The sequence below is a fragment of the Dipodomys spectabilis genome, unplaced genomic scaffold (assembly GCF_019054845.1).
Source record: "Dipodomys spectabilis isolate Male_0828 unplaced genomic scaffold, ASM1905484v1 ptg000297l, whole genome shotgun sequence".
In the NCBI taxonomy this organism is placed as follows: Eukaryota; Metazoa; Chordata; class Mammalia; order Rodentia; family Heteromyidae; genus Dipodomys; species Dipodomys spectabilis.
In genome coordinates, this window is record NW_024870974.1 from 16,641,397 (window position 1) to 16,662,267 (window position 20,871).

General features: G+C 40.1%; 1 protein-coding gene across 1 annotated transcript in view; it reads left to right on the top strand.

Moving 5' to 3' along the window:
- The window catches only part of Lrba (LPS responsive beige-like anchor protein), a 443,207-nt gene that overhangs the window by 393,451 nt on the left and 28,885 nt on the right, over nucleotides 1–20,871 (top strand). The window contains 4 exon segments of the mRNA XM_042701880.1: nucleotides 2,818–2,907; nucleotides 7,394–7,586; nucleotides 12,199–12,261; nucleotides 18,165–18,320. Of these exon segments, the coding sequence (XP_042557814.1) occupies nucleotides 2,818–2,907; nucleotides 7,394–7,586; nucleotides 12,199–12,261; nucleotides 18,165–18,320 (502 nt within the window).

The window sequence follows — 20,871 nt, forward strand, 5'->3', positions numbered from 1 at the left end:
TTGATTTAGGATACACTCAGCTCAACTCAACTCATTTTAATGGCGCCATCCTTTTCTTTTCCTATAGCTTTTTTCCTCCAGATTTTTGCTGTTAGAAGGAATTCTGTGATACTCGCTTTGTATCTAACATATTTTGCATCCCTCTGATTCTTTCCTTGTGAAAATGTACCGAAGTGAAATCAATAGCTTAATCTATTTGTTTCTATGTCCAATTTCTCAAAACTGAAAATGTCAATTTTTTAAAGACTACATTTTAGATTTAGATTTAGATGATTCTTTTCTCTAGGACTTTCACCCCATTTTTGTGAAGTACTTATTACCAACCCTCTTTGGGTCATAGCAATTAATGTTAACAGGACTTTTTTATCCTGTGGGATTAAGTACAACCTTAAATATGACTAAGTAATCATTTGATTCACCTTCTTTTTAAACCCACTGATAACCAAAACTAGACTTTGAGTGGCTCCCAAGGACCCTAAGGTCCCCTAGAGCGGCAACAGACCTGAGACACCCACAGTCATTCCTCAGCTTTAGTTTGGATGTGTGGAGGAGGAGAGGAGAACCACCCAAGGGATGATGTGATTTGAAACAGAGAGAAATCACTGGACGGCCTTGATGTGGGTATAAATACTGAGAAGAATGAAATCTAAACTGTGAAATCCTATTAAACATTTCCTGGTAAAGAGGTAGATTAGGCTCTTCAGACAGCTTTCTAGCACTTGATATTACTCATGTCAGAAATTCTGGATACACTAATTAAAGTATATTTTTCTTAGTAAATTATTTAGTTTCTATTTCGCTGCCCCAAGTATATAGTGCTTTTAGATTTAAATTGTTAGTTACTAAGTGTTGTACTGACTTGTTTCCTTTGTTACATTCAAAAATAGTTCAGAGAGACTAAAACAGTCTTTGTTAAGTGAAAAACAAATACTACATTCACTAAGCCAAGACTCCTTTCTTTTATTTCATTTTATTTTCTTTATTTTCTTCCTCTCATTCTATCTAGTATGTATCTAAATTCTCTGTTAAATTATCCTATCTATCTGGGTTTTTTAAAGATATAACTGAAGTCATGTAAGGTACGCATTAATTGGCACAAAAAGCAATAAAATACACAGCTTGTTGAAATTCTCTCAATAGTTTTCCATTTGGAAATCCATTAATAAATTCTCTAGGTAATAGTTGAGTTGCTGTTTATAAAATATAAATATGTGGTTTCACGGGAATATCTTGAAGCATTTGCGTGGTCTTTTTTATTACTATATATTTCAACATCTGGAATGCTGCCTGCTGAATTCAGGTTTTATTACAGAAAGTACTAACAGGCTATTTACAGAAATAATTGGGAATTGATGAGTAAGAATGTTAAATAATAAAGCAAGCTTTTAGTAGAAATGTTTAATCAAATGTTTTCTTCAGTGCTAGTCTACTGGGTAATGGTGGTAGTAGCTGTACCATTGCTGAATTGAATTGACTCATATGGACATTCTTTAGTGAATATTTACTAAGCACCTACTTTGTGTCGAGTCCTGGCAGCACAGAAGTACTTGACCATCTTTGTTCTTAAGGATATTTCTGGGCTGAGCTCTGTGTGTATGTATGTGTGTGTGTGTGTGTGTGTGTGTGTGTGTGTGTGCCAGTGCCAGTCCTGAGGCTTGAACTCAAGGCCTAGGCACTTCCCCTGAATGATTTTGCTCAAGGCTAGCGCTCTACCACTTGAGCCACAGTGCCAGTTCCAGATTTTTGGGGGTAGCTTATTGGAAATGAGAATCTCATGGACTTTCCTGCCAGGGCTGGTTTTGAACTGCAATCCTCAGATCTCAGCCTCCTGAACATCAAGGATTGAAGGCATTAGCTACCAGCACCCAGCTAAGCAATGTAATTTTGATAATAGTAATTTTGATAAAGTCATTTATTCACACTGCTCCAAGAATACTAATAGGCCTCAGCATGGTGTAACTTAGGAAACTGAAACAGGAAGCTCATGGTTTGAGGCCTGCCTAGGCAAAAGTTTGAGAGACCTTATTTGAAAATCAAACTAAGCATGGTAGCACAGTCCTGTAGTCACAGCAGTTAGAGGAGGGAGAATCACAACCGAAGCCAGACTGAACAAGTCAGAGCAGTATCCTATGTAGAAAACAAATGAAAACAGCAAAAGAGCTGAGGATGTGGCTCAACTAGTAGAACTGTTTGCTTAGCAAATGTAAAGCTCTTGAGTTCAGTCTTTAGTATGGAAAAGAAAGAAGGTACACAGCCAGAGCCCCATGGGGGATCCTTTAGAAGGTTACATGCACACCCCAGAGGACACACCCTTGGTCCCCACTTTAGCCTGCTTGTGCATGGGTACATCATACAGCTTTTAGTCCAACTTCCTAAGTTTAAAGAGACCATCAAGAATAGTGCTCTTTCCGTCAGGCCATTTCCATAGGTGCTGGGTTCACCAGAATGAAATGGAGTCTGGAATGGAAGCAGCAGCCATTTTTGCGATATACCCACAGGAGGTTAGCCATCAAGGATGTGGGAAACCAAAGGCAGAGATGAAGCCAAAAAGGGAGACACTTTGTGATGCTATAGATGTATTCCACTTCTCATCACCGAGCACGAGGAGAAAGTTCCAGCATTTTCAAGTCCCAGCGTCCATTGTACTGCAGCATGACCTCTCCCCAGCACCTTGGCTAGGTGCATAGCCCCACTGTGAAAACAGTTTGGCTTTCAACATGAAGCATGCCAGAAGCATGGCACTTTCATGTGGCTGTTGTGGTTCTGTGGCCTTAATTAACACCGCTTAACCCCCAGACTTGCCTATGCCTTTTTCAGGCTGTTGAAGCTCAGATCCGAAGTTTTGGACAGACGCCTTCTCAGCTGCTCATCGAGCCCCATCCTCCCAGAGGCTCCGCCATGCAAGCGGTGAGTGCTGTGGCCCGCTCCTCCTTCCCGCTGCGCTGTGAAGACTCGGCGCTGTCTTCACAGCACCTTCATGGGCTGCCATCTCCACCTGTTCCGTCACCCTGCTCACAACCAGCAAATGGCCCTGCAGTCCCCCTTCCCTGTCAAGAAAGTGAACACAGCCCCGGTGCTCCGGCATTTCCTCAGCTCAGGTTTTGTGTTGTACCATTAGAAAGCCCCACGGGGATCCCATCTCCTCACCGGGTGACAAAGGGATCCCAGGCATAGAGGGCTAATGGTTTGATCTTAAACGTTTCTAAATTCACTTTATTATTGTGTTTTTCTTCCCTTTTCTTCTCTCTTTTTTTCTTAGCTTATATTAGTTGTACAAAAGGGGGGCTAACTGTAATAGTTCCATCCATGCATGTAATGTCTTTTGATCAAATTTACCTTTTCTACTACTTTCTTTCATACATGCATGTGTAGCACTTCCATCAAAGTCACCTAGACTGTGCTTATTATTGCTATCCATTTGGGGATTTTAAAGTGAATTCTTAGATGTAGGGTACTGTTACTAAAGGTCAGAAACCTAAGGATGTCTGAAGGGGTCTGATGGGATCTGATGGGTTAGCATCTAAAATGTAATGGCTTATGACTGTGGTTGGTTATATTTCTCCTGGTTCTGAGGGCTGCATTGGTGTTTCTGCTCTTCCCACCGTGGCTCACTCTGCTTCTCTTCCACATGATTTTTCTAGCAGGAAACTAGACCAGGCCCTGCCAAGGTATGTCAGTGGCACAAGAGAGAGGGCAAAGTTAAAGCTTACCTTTGAACGCACACATTACTTATTCCCCATTCTACTGGTGAGCAAGTTAAACGTGGCCCATAATCAGGCCTTCAGCTGCAAAACAATATAGATATTCTACTTTTATGGTTCTCAATTCTTAAATTGAGGGAAAAGAGTTTGGCACAGCAACCAGTTGAATTGCATGGTGAAAATATTAGAAAACACTGTGGATATTATTTTTTCTCACATTATATTTTCTTGAGTGTTCCTTTCATAAAATGGTTTGCTCATTATTGTTTTAGATTAAAAAGAGAAAAAACATATAACCCATTTCTGCAAATCTTATGAATAATTTCAGATCAATTCAAATTGCTTGTGTGGCTTATCAGAATTGTGCAGGTAATAGGAAGAAAAGAGCAGGAGCAGAGTGAGTGAGAGAAACAGAGGCCCCCAGCCTTCTCTTTGTGTCCTTTTCCCTTTCCCTCATCTTCATCTGTTCCAGGTCTTCCTTCCCTTTCCTGCTCTAGCAACACGCCTCAGCCATAACAATAAATGACAAGCATTTAGAAAATTATTTGTGTCACCTTTTCCCCTACATGTTTTTAAGCCAGTGAAATCAGATTTAAATGAACATAAAGGGTGACATTAGTGGACAGAAAGACGACACAAAGAGAAAACATTTTAGTGAGAACAATGGGAGATAGTGCCATAAAAACCGTGAGAATGATTAATGTCTGGGCTTTGGAATTAGTTTTCGTAATAGCTTGTTGGGGAGAGTTGGCTGCTTGGGTGCGGGCTAATGGAAGCCCCTCCGCTGCCCATTGACTTGCATCTGGGTCACTGCACAGCCTAGCCACTGGGGCCGAGGCGCAGTTAGGCAGCGCGGCCCTCCTCTTGGCCACAGATCACTGGCTCCTGGGGGCAGATCAGCCTTATTGCCCCAAGGTGGGAGGGCTGAGGAGGTATGTGGTCCCTGAGGATGAAAGACCCTCTCTCCCATCATCCTCGTCCTCTAACATGGATGCCTGAACTCCTTTTCAGACTTGGTTCAATTTTGCTTTCCATCTAACACATACATACATGGGTAGAAAACAAAAGCATGTTAAGGAGAGACCAGAGACATTGGCAAGCTCTCATGCCATCTGGGAGAACTGAATGAGATTTGCCTAGCGTTTTCCTGCTTTGACTCAGCCCTGGCTCAGAGAACCACTCAGGTTCAATGCCCTGATCCCTGTCTTGCCAGTTGCTGCTCTCCCCACAGAGGCCGCCATGACCGCTGACCAGCTCAGTAAGGTTGGGTGGAGCCTTCCAAATGCCAAGCGCCCCTCCCTCGTGCCATTAGCCCAGGATGTGATGGCGCTCCCTGCAGTTTCCTGCTGCCTGCCTGGGGATCCGCAGTCAGGATAGGGTGCAGTAACCGACTAGAGAGACAGCTGGTGCAAGGCTGTCAATGACAGTTGTGTGTATGGTGCCTGCAGCTTGCTGTGGAAGCGGCTTGTCCTCCATGTGGCTAAGAGTTGGCCCTCCAGAGTCAATATGTAAACAAGACATTCTTCCCACACATGGGGGGGAGGGAGAGAGAGAGAGAGAGAGAGAGAGAGAGAGAGAGAGAGAGAGAGAGAAAGTATAGGGCATAAACATTGGACTTACTCAGTGTGCTCTTAGTTATAGTTACAATAGGATGTGTTAAGCTCAGAAATACATACGAGTTTCCTTTCAGAGAGTTTATGATTATGTTGTGCTCTAATTTTCTCAGAGTTTATAAATTTACTTTAGTAAATATTATTTAAAAACCATGTAATTGGCAAATAAGGCTTGCTACTCCGAAATGATGTTTATTTCCCATCTCAGGATTTCTCTAAAACTAGCTTAATGGACATGGCCACTGCCCTTGTTTCCCACTTTTTACCTTCTTTCACAGAATGCCTTCAAAACCACATAAGTGGTTCTTTGCATGAGAAAATGACTTAGCAATATCAGGAGTTCAACAACCAAAGGCCCACATGTCCATTAATTGTTTTTACCCACATTCATATGAGTTCCCCTATCAACTCAGTGCCCTCTCCACCACACACACACAACACTCATACACACTCGCCCAAACACACACACACACACAAATATAGCAGAAATTAAAGCCACCTCGTGCTGCGTTAAGTGCATGAGCCATAATATACACCAGGTGTAGTAATTAGCAGACACACGAAGGCTGCCTATTTGTCTGGTTTTGCTGCTGTTGCTGTATCCCCCTGTGTTTTCACACCATCAGATAGTTGGATTTAATTGAGGCCACATCAGATGAGGCATTACTGACACCTTTAATTGAATGAGCATCCAGGGAGGATTAACTCATAATATTGATTGGCTTTTAGCCACTTGCTCAGAAGGGTGTCTGGGTAGCTTATTAGTTGCCTTTATTTACACCTTTATGCAAAGAGTGCAAATAGGAATTCTTAGCGCAATATGTTTTTCTAAGTACTCTTAATAACTTTTTTAAAAGGACTGATAATAAAAATGCAAATGTGTTTAATTTTTTATTAGCTGTTCTGAATAAATACGTGTTAAATGTATGTGCCTGCCCATTTACATATACCTGGTGTTTTGAAATATGGCAATAGGAAAGCAGCCAGAAGCATTTCATCAAAGTGCTTCAATTCTGAATGAGACTAATCAGCTATTAGAGAATAGACATGGTAGGAGAGGATTGCTAGAAATGTACAGTGCAATTACAATATGATAGCAGTCTACCTCAAAATATAAATAAAGTCAATAAATCAGAGTGGTGTTATATGTGTCTTGGAGAATGACATATGGGTTGTGGGAATGTTGAAATCCTGAGTAGTTGTCAAGATTTATTTTGTTGCTGGTTATTAGAACAGACAGTGTTTTGTTTAACATTTTCAATTGAGTATTGAGCTTTAGTATTTTTTACCCAGAAGAGAAGGGCAGTAGGTATTTCTCTTTATCCTAGGGGCCTTGGGAAGCAGTGATATTTGCATTACAATAAGCAGCGTTTATGACTTGGTACACTATATAAATATATTGTTTTTACAAGTACACTTAATTATGCATTGCTTTGAAACCCTTTATAATTAAGTTTGTATATTACATTCATAAATTATTTCTCTACCATAATATATGCATGCTGTCTTACCATTGTTTATAAATATATTTGGTTTAATTATCTCTTTACTTAGTTGTCAGTCTTCGTACTGATTCAAGACCACTTTTGACAATCTTTTGAAATTGCCTTGGCTTGCTTTTATACCCATTGTGCCTATTCTTTATCTCCGTCTTCTCTCTCTACCCCTCTGTCTCTGTCTCTCTCTCTGTCTCTCCTTTCTTTCTCTGTGTACTACAACTAAAAGATTATTCCATGATAGCCACTTGGAACCATTTAAGGTAGTTCCCACAACTTTGTCCACTTAAGATCTAAATCAAAACATTGTTTTAGCATTGCATGGCAATCAGCAGGGGAAAAAAGCTAAATATATATTAGTGTTTCTGCTCATGTATTCTGCTTTAATCACCAAAAATTTTAACTAACTCCATGTGAAATGCAAACAAATCATAACTGATGTTTCTGCAAGCCTTTCCGAGCATTGTGCTTCACCCTGCAGCCTGTGCTAATGGTATCTTCCTCTTCTTTTCCTGTACTCTCGTTTTGTCTGCCTTTGTCTTCTCCTGCTTGTATCCTTGGTCTTGTCTTGCCCACTCAACAGTATCTCCTCCTGCAGAGCCCATTGATGTTCACAGACCAAGCCCAGCAGGATGTTATCATGGTCCTAAAGTTCCCCTCCAACTCGCCTGTCACCCACGTGGCAGCCAACACCCAGCCTGGTTTGGCAACTCCTGCTGTGATCACAGTCACTGCTAATAGGCTCTTTGCCGTGAACAAGTGGCACAACCTTCCTGGTGAGTAAAGGGATGACATTACATGGCACGGGTACTGCTGAACGCTGCAGAAAGATAGCATGGCATCTGTCTCAAAACCTAAGCTTTGAGTTCTGAATCTACAGTTTGAATCAAAAGGTTGAATAGTTTGAAAGGCTTAAAAGAATCCTACCTGAGGCATGTACCTTATTCTTTAGTATGATTTCTGATATATCTTTTTATACTGAGATTCTATCGTGTGTCTGCAAATGGTAGGTATTTATTAGATATTCCTCATTTTTTAAATTCATTCATTCAGCTTATATATGACTATGAACACTTGGGTTGCCAAAAACTTTGCCTTTTTTCTTTTCCTTTTGCAGTGCTAGAAAGAACATAGGTTCTCTTTAGCTTTTTGTTTTATTTTTGTTTTTCAGAGCTGAGGACCAAACTTGCCAGGCAAGTGCTCTTCCACTGAGTTAAATCCTCATCCCTGAACCTAGGTTCTTACACATGTTGAGCAAGTGCTCTACCACTGAGCTACATATACCCCTAGGTATATGTAGGACATGGTATCTGTATCTGTAGGACATGACAGTATTTGTTGTAGACTACTTACATTACACTGCCCAAATGTTGTGGAACTGTTTGTACCTTCTTTAAGTACCTTCCGTACCGAGTCCTCAGTAGCTGTGTTGAACCGCAATAGCGGTTGCGGGGGGGGGGGGGGGGGGAGTATTGGGGCTTATCTGTGACAGCCCCACATCTTCACCTGTGTTACACCAAGCCTGCTCCATTTAGCATCCCAGATGACTGTCTGTGGCAGAGTTTGAGCCCTTTTTCTGACTCGGATTTTATGATCTCTCCTCTGTGATTTATTGCCTTTCATTAGAGCTGGAATTTTCAGAACCAGATCTTTTCGGCCACTAGCTAAAATATATATATACATACATATATATATATATATATATATATTTTTTTTTTTTTTTTTTTTTTTTTTAAGAAATAGGAAAATAGGGCTGGGAAGGTGGCTCAGTGGTAGAGCGCTTGCCTTGCATGCTCAAGGCCCTGGGTTCGATTCCTCAGCACCACATAAGCAAAAAGAAAAAAGCCGGAAGTGGCGCTGTGGCTCAAGTGGTAGAGCACTAGCCTTGAGCTGAAGAGCTGAGGGACAGTGCCCAGGCCCAGAGTTCAGGCCCCACGACTGGACCCAAAAAAAAAAAAAAGAAATAGGAAAATATTTTAAAATCATGGAGATTATGACTTTCCCTCAAAGCCATTGTTACAAGGAGGAAGTTTTTTAAGAGGTAGATTTATTTTTTACAGATAGAGTCTTGCTCTGTAGTGCTACAGAGCCCAGATTGGCCTGGAATTCTAGCTCCTCCTTCAAACACTCCACTTGAGTGCTGGGATTATTGGCATGAGCCATCATGCCTGGCATAAAAATAAGTTTCAGTGTTCTGTTAACTTGTCTTTGTATCTAGTAAGCATAAAGCACTATCAGTTAAGTGAAATGATTACAAAAATATAAATTCTACAAATTAAACGGATATGATCTGAAAATGGAACAAAAAGCATACAAACAAAAACCTGATAGATTGAGTAAGCTCAGTAAGGTAACTATCACAGAGAATCTGTGTTTGGTATTCAAACTGAATAAATATAGTTGTTTTCCTGGCCATTGCAAAAGAGACAATGGAAAGAAATGTCAATATTTGATTAGAGAACAGATTTTGGAAACAAAGTGGAAAGAATAAGAACTGATACAGATATTTATTATCTGTTATTAGACCTTTTTTTTTCTTCTGAACTTATCTTTCAGATCAGAGGTAAATGCTTGTATTTGGAGACAAAAGAAATGTGATTACTTTGTTTTTGTTTTTCTGATTATGACTTATGAGGAGAAGAATGTGCTACGTCCCATTAAATGCCCAAGAGTATCCACCTACTCTTGGTGGCTCTTAGAGTTTGGCAAATAACCTCAGTGTGTGATACCAGGACCACTCCAAGTGTATCTATCCTGGGTGGCTGTTTCTGTCAGCTCTGAAAGCTGCTTTATTTTAACAGAGGCAACATCTGAAGAGAGACAGCTTTTCCACTGGTAGGCTCCAACCCCCTTTAGTTTCTGGAAGAGCTAGTTTAACAAGAACCACAGGATGCCCATGTCTCCACTGACACCTAGGTGGTGAGCTGCTGATCCCTCACCATTGAGCCCAAGGGCTTGACAGCTTCTCTTTGAGCAAGCCCACATCCCACACTACAAAACTTGGGTGCCTGGAGCCAGAGATTTTTCTCCATGTTCAGGCACATGATTCTGGGAGGTAGGAACCCGGGGATTCCTCACTCTGTAGTCTTTGCCTGGCTTTCCCAGCAACCCTTACTGCACCTTGCCTGCGTCGTGGGTGGTGTTTGTCCCTGCCCTTCAGCTGCAGACTGCCTTCACTGTATGCCATGGCAACTCTTCACCGAACCAATGCAAAGAAGTACATGAGAAATCACTACAGGAAGTCATCTTTCTAGAATATACTCTCCAGTTCTGAGCTAGGCCTATACCTGAAAGTGTTCAACAGCCATTGTATAAATCTGTTCCTCACTTCAGGGGTGTTCACACGAGTCTGCCCTTTCATCCTTTCTGGTATGACTTGACCTGTCATTATGCCTTTATTTAATGCAATTTTTAGCAATCCCAACAGTTTTTCTTCAATAAATGTCACATTCATATTGCACCAATTTTTCTAGAATTTTCTAGATTTCCAGAACTCACTCATTAGATACCTAGCTGCTGTCATTTCTGATTCAGAAAAGAGTAGTCTTGGTTCTGGGGCTATAGCTCACTGGCAGCGCATATGAAAGGGTCTGAAAACAAGATTTTCCCCCTCCATTCAAAGGACATTGAAGAACTTCCAAATTAGATCAGCAACTAATGTTTACAGAGCATTTTCTGGGTGTTTCTAGTACCATTGTAACCAATTTTTTTGCATAGGCACTCAATCTGCTCAACAACTTGAAGAAGGTCTAAGTTCTCTTATTTAGGTTGAAGCATACGGCATTCTCTTTTCTATATGTCATACTGGCCAGTTACTGGCAATTTCTTATAGTCCAGCCATTTTCCAGATTAAAAAAATGAGAGCAAGAGGCTACAAAACTTGTCCAGGGTCACACCGGATAGATAGGCAGTGGCAGAGTGGGATTGGAGACCTAACCCAACCTCCGTGCTGGAAGCTGGGTTTTAATGCTTCTGCTGTCATAGATTCTCTGAAACGTAGAGAAATTTTCCTAAATGTACTAGTGCTGGCACTGCCGAGCAGACCAGAGGCTGGGCTGCACCCGACAGGCCAGTGTGCATCCTGCAAGTCCTGCCATCTCCTGTCGGAGAGCCAGTTGTACCAATGAGTCACTGCTGCTTTAGCCTCTTCACTTTCTTTCATGCTTTCTTACACTTGCACTTTCTTACAATTTTTAGTGCCAAAAATTGTACTTACTTAGGTTTTATCAGTCTTCCCAACACCTTCCAGAAGCTGGTTTTACTAACTGGGAAAAATATGACAAAAATCATCTAAATAATGATCTAAAAGATTGTAATAATAATAATGTAAAAAAAAGCTTTTTATTTTCAGCCTTTCAAGGATGATCAGAAACATTTCCTAGAATCAGATACATTTTCAATATTAGCCATGCAGTAATATAAATGCATAAAAGACAGATGCTGACTGGGGTGAATGGCTGAGTCATTTGGGGAAAAGAGTTTGGAAAAGGACCCAGAATTTAACTAACAGAATTAAGAAGCCCAAAGATCATACTCCAGACCCTTCATTTTATATTCATGATTTCCCAATGGTTCCGTTCCTCTCCATCTAAAGTGGTCTACCTTTTTGCACAGAAATAGCTCATAAAACCATCTTTTCACTTTAAAAAAAAGTACCCCTGAGTTCTTAAAGCCATTTTGAGCATGGAACAAACTATTCATAGTACAGATTGATTTTTCTAATTCATTCGCTTCTCCAAGTATTTTAAAATTGAAACCATGGAAATATTAAATATTAATAGAACTTTTTAAAAACCCTCAATCCAATCTTTAAGAAAATATTTCAGCCAAATGCATTTAACTAAAACATTTATCTGCGGATAGCTTTCTTTATTTTTATTCAAACTTTCCATTGATTGATTCTAAGTGATGGATGAAACGTTAAACGTTCCCTGACTTAGAGCTTTCCCTTTCTCCATCATAAACTGGTGTTTTTTGTGGATCCTTTGTGCCTCAGCATTCAAAACTGCCTTTTTAAGAAGTAACAAAAAAATGGTATTTGCTACAGTCAGCAGATGGCTGTCACATTTTGTTTTCAGCACGCTTTACCACTTAATTTTGTTTTGGTGCAGCATCAGAGGCTGCCAGTCAAGCATCTGCTATAGCTTATGGCCCAGGACTGGAGCCACTGCTGATGGCACATGTTCAGAACAGCACTAATCTAAAATAAATGTTTAATAAGCTAGCCATAAAAGCACCTGGATTTTTGTTCTTTAAATTTCTCAAAACTACATTGGGAGATTTGGGGGGTAGAAACAATCCTACATAAGGCTTGACTTATATATATTTATGTAGTTTCGTATATGAAAAAATAACCTCCGTTTTCTTTTTATCTTTTGTGAATTCCAGCTCATCAAGGTGCTGTACAAGACCAGCCATACCAGCTGCCAGTGGAAATCGATCCTCTCATAGGTCTGTCACTTCCTTCTCTCTTTGCGATTCATTAAGCTCTGTATGGTGGCCCTGAAGTGTAGATTACAGTTGTTTTTCACTTGCTGGTTGCTGGGAATGGAATTTTCCTGATAAACCATTTGCATGCAAATTGGAATGCAATGAGCTGTGGCTATGCTGGTATTTCATCAACTCCCCCTCGTTGGTTTGCCTAATTTGAACAGGCCTAGGACGCGTGTCACTGAAAATTAATATGGATGCTGTAATAATGTGTGATTGAGAATGCGCATGAAGTACTGTCAGGATAATATTGGATCTTTTCATCACTCAGACTTGTTGATGAGCAGAAGCAGGGCGCGTTATGATGGATTGGTGCACGGGTAATGTGACGGAGCTCCTTTGCTAGGGAAATTTTCATAATAACAGTGGGGTTCTTAGTGCTCTGTGTTGTGAAAAATAAAACCTGAGTGCCAGGGTTTCATCATTAGAGGAGATCAATCCTTTCTTCCTGGACCCTCAGTTCATCTGAGGGGATTAATGTGCAGTTGCAGAGTAGTTTCCAAGTTGAAATATATTGCCCAGACAATGCTACTGTTAAGATATTTGTATTCATTTTCCTAGGGTCCTATAGCCCAATAAATTGCTATTGGAGCTTAAATTTGTTCAGGGGGAGAAAAATAGCAAGGAGATGGGAAAGAGCCACGGGGATAGAATGAGAGCATCTGCAGCAGATGACTTAGAATACATAATTGCTGTTGTGCTTTTTGGGTAGGTTAGCTGAAATCTCTAGTTCAGTATTTCTTGTCCCTATGATGGAGAATTCAAAAGTGACATCACCAAGAATTTTCAGGCCTGATACGAAAATGCTATTGACTTTTAGAATAAAGTGAGAAATTGCTTCACTGTGGCTGTAGACTGCCAGCACAGATGTTTGACTTGTATTTACCCAATTTCTCCTGCACAGAATGATCAGATTCATTATTTTGAGATCCATGATGTTTCTAGATGTATATAACGCCCCCCCCAAAAAAAATCTCTAAAATATTTGCCTCAATGTAGAGTTGATGTTTGTCATTCACAAAAGAGATTATCAGGATGAACAAACAAATCACCTTAAGTTATCATTTTACCAATAAGACTCTACGTTTTATTTTGTTTTGAATAGATATACTTTGTCACATCTCAAAAATAAAGATAGTTACACATGATGGCTCATACTTCGAATCCCAGCTACTCAGGAGGAAGAGATCTGGAGGCTTGTTCTCATTTCAAAGCCAGTGAGACCCCATCTCAACAGATAATTTAGGAGTGGTGGCTCACACCTGTCATTGCAGCCATATAGGAGGCATAACTAGGAAGATCACAGTCTAGGCCAGCTTGGGCAAAAAATGCAAGAGATTACCTAGAAAATAACTAAAAATAAAGGCACTGGGGAAGGGCAGGTGTTAAGGTCCCAGTGGAGAGTGCCTACCTAGTAAATGCAGACCCTACAGTACTATACTGCGCTCCCACAAAAGCTCACTTGTGTAGTTTTAAAAGTTAGAAAATAGTGAAACTCAAGCAGGGCACTCATACCTGTAATTCCAGTTACTCAAGAGGCTAAGATCTGAAGGTTCTGAAGGTAGCAGGCCAGATCTGGCAGAAAGTCTGAGACTATCTTCAAAATAACCAAGCTAAAAAGCCAGGTTGGAGGTGTGGCTTAAGTGGTAGAGCACCAGCTGAGCAAGCAAGCTAACCAAGTGTGAGACCAAGTTCAAATCACAGTACTGATCAGGAAGGAAGGAAGGAAAGGAAGAGGGAAAAGGAAAGGGAAAGGAAGAAGGAAGAAACTTAGGCACCAGTAATCTCAGTTACTCAGGAGGCTGAGATTTATGTGCAAGCTAGCCTGGGCAGGAAAGACTGTGGGATTCTTATCTCCAATGTGGCTCAAGCAGTAGAGTGTTACCCTTCAGCAAAAGAGCTTAGGGACAGCACTCAGGCCCTGAGTTCAAACCCCAGGACTGGCACCAAGGAGAGAAGGAGAGGGAGAGGAGAGAGACAGAGAGGGAGAGAGGGCAAGAGAAGAGAACTCGCTTGCTAAATCATGTAAGGTATGATTTCTGAATTGTAAAAAATTGCTTGCCTTAAAACATGACAATGTCCTATAGTATAAAGTCTAAATGAATTCTGTCATTGTAACCTTTTAGACTAAGTGTAGACAAAGTTTCTTGGTAAAAGGCTAGATAGTAAATATCTTAGGCTTTGTGGGCCAGAAAGTTTCACACACAACTACTTAATTCTTCCAGCATAGCACTGAAGTCACCATAGATACACACACACACACACACACACACACACACACACACACACACACACACACACACACACACACACACACACACACACACACACACACACACGTGTAGGGTAAGTATAGCTGTTTTCCTATAAAACAAGTACAGGCCAGATTCGGCCATTGTTCACCATCTAGGTTCCAGATCACTGGTCATCAGACTACCCTTCCTTTCCACAAAATTGTTTAAAGCTATGTTCCTTTTCATACATTTTAAAGTTGCTACCTGTAAGTTTTGTTGTTGTTGTTCCAATCCTGAGCTTGAACTTGGCATGGCACTGTTCCTAAGCTTTATTGCTCAAGCCTAGTGCTCTACTACTTGAGCTTCCATATCTTTGATGGTTAATTAGAGATGAGTCTCATGGACTTTTCCTGCCCAGGCAGGCTTTGTTTGAACTATGAACCTCAGATCTCAGCCTCCTGAGTAACTAGGTTTATAGATGTGAGCCACCGGCACCCGGTTTACTGTAGTAGTTTTAATGTGTTGCTAGGGATCCAGCTCAGGACCTTATTTGTGCTCAGTACATGTTATACCACTGAGCTACACTCTGCTCAGTAATAAAATTTCATAAACATTTATTAAACATAGAAAACAGCATTTCTTAGTGCATATGTTTAATGAGACAGATGTGTTCTTCCCCCAATTAACTCATGTATTCATGAGTAAGAGAGACAGAATTTACCCACAGATCTATCCCTATTACTTTATTTTTATAAATGGGGGTTCTAAAGAATATTACTCACCTAAGAAAACAGATGGAAAATGAGTTTAGCAATATCACACAAGTCTTTGAACTCTTTCTGATTATGTGGCAGAATGTATATGGTGATCTATTAAGAATTATTAAATTACCTCATTTTACCCTCCACTGAAACTTAATTTCAGTGTTTTCTTAATTGACAGTGTGGTCGTTCTGTTTATTGAGAGACATCTAACCTTTAGCATTTGATCCCTGGGAATTCACTTCAGTATTGCAACAAATTTTTTGAATTGTCTCTGTGTTTACCTCCCAACAGGTAAAGTATCTCCTGGGCAAAGTACCATAGGAAGATTCTGCATGAAAGGGAAATAGGTCATTATTTTATCTGGGGCTAGATGGGCATGCAAGATGGGAGACAAGAAAGGAAAACTCACAAGAGAGTTCTTGGGCAAATCAGTTTCAGGCAAGACAATCTACGAAAGTTGAGGAACTAGAAATTGATTCCATTAAAAACACCTGTGCCTACACACCCTTGGGAAAGCTTGCTATAGGGGTATGCATGCCTCACTTTGAAAGCTGCTTCTTTGGCCAAATAGGCCTGATTTTCATTAGATAAAATACTTTTAGTACTGAATCTAAGTACATTTACTAGCAAGAGCAATGAAGTACTATAAAAGTTATTGCCTTTAAGACAGACACAAATAGATAGATAGATAGATAGATAGATAGATAGATAGATAGATAGATAGATAGATAGATAGATAGATAGATAAGAGGCATACATACATACATGATATATAGATATGTAGGTGGATGAATGGATGGATAATGAGAGAAAGAGATATGGGTAGGTAAATATGCAGGTACATATGTACATACTGCATGGATGGTTGCGAGTTTTATTATATTATAAGCCTTTGTTCACGGGTACTTTGTGATTATTCAATTCAAAATTATGTATGCCTATGTCTTTTTTTTTGTCGTTTATGTGGCTTGAACTCTGGGCCTGGGTGCTGTCCCTCAGCTCTTCAGCTCAAGGCTAGCACTCTAACACTTGAGCCACAGCGCCACTTCCAGCTTTTTCTGTTTATGTGGTGCTGAGGAATCGAACCCAGAGCCTCATGCATGTGAGGCAAGCACTCTACCACTGAGCCACTTTCCCAGCCCCTGCCTATGTCTATTAAGGAGATCCTCTTAAAAGCTGATGCTCCAAAAATGAAAATGTATGGCATAGAGCAAGAATCCTATGAACATAAGCACTGACAAAAAAATAAATATCTTTCTGGTTACCACATGGAATGAAAATGCAGCAGTAACCAGTGTAGAAAAGGACCGCATACATTGTTTTAATTACTAGGTTTCTTGGAATTAAAAAAAAGAATCACATAACTTCACTGCAGTCAGATAGTGCTTCTCTCCAACGCTCTGTTATGGCCATAAACACTGCTTTCATCTGCCAGCAACTTCCTTTTGTGTAAAAGGAGAAGCAAAAGTGATCCCCAACTGGAATTCTACTGTTGCTACTTTCTCCCATTAACCTTCCCCAGAGCAAATTATCCAACCCTATCTACTAATCTTAAGTGGTTATGCTGTGTCGGCAGATTCTGGCAGACTTCCATGGGATTTCACATGCACACATGTTTGCACACACACATTGGTGCACATGTTTACATGTTTGCACACACATTTGCTGTGTTGTCTCTGCCACGAGGACAGGGGTTATCTCAGTCCTGTGACCCCAGTGGTTCCCAACATGGCACGGGAGAGTATTTTGAACACCTTGTTTTTCTTTTTTACTTTCTTAGCCCTCTATTAAACTACCACAATAACAAATAATGTTGTACTAGATACATTGAATATAATATAGATATATTTTAATATGATCATTAATGCACATTTTTTCCTTAAGAACTGAAAACTATGGGAAAAGTGCTTAATAAGTAGATACCAAAATTTGTTTTGTCCTGATTGCTAGTACAGTCGGGTTTCTTTTATACTGTTACTTGCATTGGTAAATGCCAACCCACAGATCATTAAGAGCAGACTCTCTGATTAGCTTCCTTACAGCAAAGCAGACATCTTGGTGAAAACTCCCTTTGTGACAGTTGCTCACGTGTTACTTTTCCACGTGCATAGTGTCACTCTGTCTGACCCCGTGCCTTGTGACAAACTCCATCTTGGGACCTGTGTAGCACTTGGATCACACTGCCAGCCTGTCTTGTTTTATTGCCTAAACAAGGAGCTGAAGTGGCAGTGTGCTGTGCTTTGACTTTTTCAATTACAAGAATCTTTAATACATAGTCATTCTAGCCTTTGCTTACACGCAACTGCAGATGTAAACCAGGGAAGTGGGAGTCCCCATCTAGTCAAATTAAAGACTTGTTAAAGCCAAAGTAGTATAAGATACTGCAATATTTCAGATATATGACATTTAAATTCTAATAGCTGTTCCTTGTGACAAAGTGTTAAAGGTAATAGATTGTTACAATATGAATCTGTTCTCATGACAATAGATGTAATGAGATTGTCAGGAACAAAACCAAACTATGATGCAATCTAAGGCTATAATCCAGTTTGGTCCTGCCCAAGAGCTAAAAAGCACATTCTGTGAATTGTATGGTATTTTAAAGTTATAGTATGTTGCTATTTCTTTCCTCTAAGCAAAAAAAGGTTTTATTGTGATGTTGAATTTAACCATCCGCATTCTTCCAGCAGTTTCATGTTTTCTTATTTGGTTTTGCAAATACTATTTATCCTTAAATCTCAAGTAGTCTTGTTTTAGAATGTGTCTCCTCTCTTTCCTCACCCCCAGCTCCCGGTTTAACAAACTGTAGAATTTCTTTGACCACGTGTGCTTAGAGCTTTTTTTTTTCTTTTCTCCATTCTCACAGCCAGCAATACAGGGATGCACAGGAGGCAGATCACTGACCTTCTGGACCAGAGCATTCAAGTCCATTCCCAGTGCTTTGTGATCACTTCAGACAACCGCTATATTCTCATCTGTGGCTTCTGGGATAAGAGTTTCCGAGTCTACTCCACAGACACAGGTAATGTCTTTGCTAATGAACTAAGTTTACGACTTAGCATTGTAGCCTTGACAAGCTCAGAATCACTTCTCAAGTTCTTCCTTCCTTCTGAGATTATAGAAATCTGAAGTCTGTGAAACAGGACACTGTTTTACCCTTTCAAATAATCTAGTAAGGTAGCTTCAGCCTATTTTCAAGAGGCAGCTCTTCATCATAGCTTTGTTCCCTAAGGCATGCTCAACAAAACAAATTACTGTTTTTGAAGGCAAAGCCTGGTATGTAAATATCATACACATTCGTATATGCATAACCTTATGGCAAGTGAGTGCATGAAGAAATAGGCACATTTTCCACTTTCATATTATTTAAAGAGCTTTCTTTCCCCCTTCTGAATAGTCTTACTGAAAGCTGTACTGCAGTGAAGCAAAATGGGTGACTCATTTGATATGTTATAGAAGCTCTTGTGAAAATTATAAAAGTTTAAGGTTATATATTCATTTTTATGTATATCCCTCCCAAAGGACAAACCAAGTTCATCTCAGCATTAGTATAGGAGACGCAGTATAAGAGTGCTTCTACATTTTTGCATGTAGGAAATTATGAAACATCAAGAAATGTAATGTGATTTCTTTAAAGTATTTTAGAAGCTGTTAAAGCATAAAATAAACTTGTAAATATGTATTTTAATATTTAAAGTGATTAAAGCTAGATGTTAGCTCATGATAACTAATTAATATATACTCTAAAAGTAGTTTTTGCTTTGTTTTGTTTTGGAACCTTGAGGATGAAACCCAGGGTCTCAGGCATGCTAAGTGTGCACTCTACCAGTTAGAGCTGACCATGCCCCACTGGATGTAAATACATCTGTGGAAACAAGGATCCACAAAACTTCCAGTCGGTTAAATGCTTTTACAAATCTCCATTAAGTCTTGTTAATTATCTTCACAAAGTTTGTGAGATCTTGTTCCTCTCTTAGTGAGTATGGTAGACTGAACGATTGATAGAGTCTTCTAGAGGTTTATTGGATGTTCAAGGAGTTTGTCTTAAGAATTTAGTATTGTAACATGCTGAGAGAGAGAGCAGAGAAAATAAATTGAATGAAAACTATTTGTGCTAGAAGTTGTTTTGAGGCATTAGACTTTTTTGTCTTATGAATTGATGAGATCATCTATTCAAATTTATGATCTATTGAAAATCTATGTTTTTTATTTTTATTCTATCAGTCCATGGGGAAAAACAGGATTATTCAAGTTTTTCTGAGTGACTGGTCTTTACATATGCTTAAATCTGTAAGAAGGATTGTTATTGAACCTAAAAATCCAGTATCAAAACTGCTATGGTGATTGGTAGACTTTCCAAAACTAGCTAGCTCCCTTCCCTTCCCTTCCCTTCCCTTCTTTCCTTCTTCCTTCCCTCTGTCCTCTTCCCTACCCCTTGCCCCTCCCCTTTGCTTTCCTTCCCTTCTCTTCCCTTCCCTACCCCTTCCCCTTCCCCTTCTTTTTCCCTTTCCCTTTCCTTCTTTCTGATTTTTTTGTTTTGTTTTGTTATTCTGGTATTAGAGTTTGAACTCAGGGTGTCATGGTTGTACTCAGTTTCACCTCCAGCCTGGCATTTTGCTGGTTAATTGGAGATGGTGTCTCAAAAGGCTTTTCTGGCCAGTCTGGCTTGGAACTACCATCCTCTATGTTTCAGCCTCCTAAGTAGCTTGGATTACAGGCATGAGCCTGTTGTACTCTGCTTATGTTTCCTATTGAATTAATGTTTCTCTGACTTAACCATCAAATTCAAACTTAAAGTATCATTATTGTGGTTACAATAATGTAGCCAAGCCTGGTGTTCCCTCATCACCCTCTACCTGAACCCCTATTGCCACTGCTTTCTACCTATTTGAAACCTAAATCCTAATTAAAAAAAAAGATACCAACACAATAATCTTAGTGTGATCTGACTCAAGTTGTCCTTTTCCCACAGACTATGCCATCCTCTCACACAAGCTTGCATATTGCATGTTCATACATTTTTAAAGTGATATTTAACAGTAAAATTATTGTTTTTAGTTTACAGCTCTATTAGCAATTAGTAACAGAACTTGGAAACGCTAAGTAACCACCTCCCAGGCCAAGTGTGCACAGCCTTTAAAGGAGTTGAATGTTAATATTTCTTAAGCTACCTTCAGTGTCATGTACTACTCATAGTTCAAATAACACCTATGTGCACTCAGCTTTCCACAAATTTACAAAATGGTTTCACATACATGGTACTGACCCAGCCTCACAGATGCCTCAAGATAGACACAGGTGTACCTACCTCATCCCCTTTGTCAGGTGATGGGACTGAGAGACTCGGGTTCCTTGTGGACATATGTGTGTAGCCAATGGTGACAGCCCTGGGCTTCAGGCAGGCCTGCCTCCACACCTGGAAGGCCTAACACAGGTGTGGTCACACCGACCCTGGGCTAATGGGGAAACCACTAAAATCATAACACCACATTCCCTGTGGGTTGGCCAGGTTACACGAGGCTTCATCTACTAGACAGTATCCCCTCCCTCCGGAAGCCTACTAGACTTAAAAA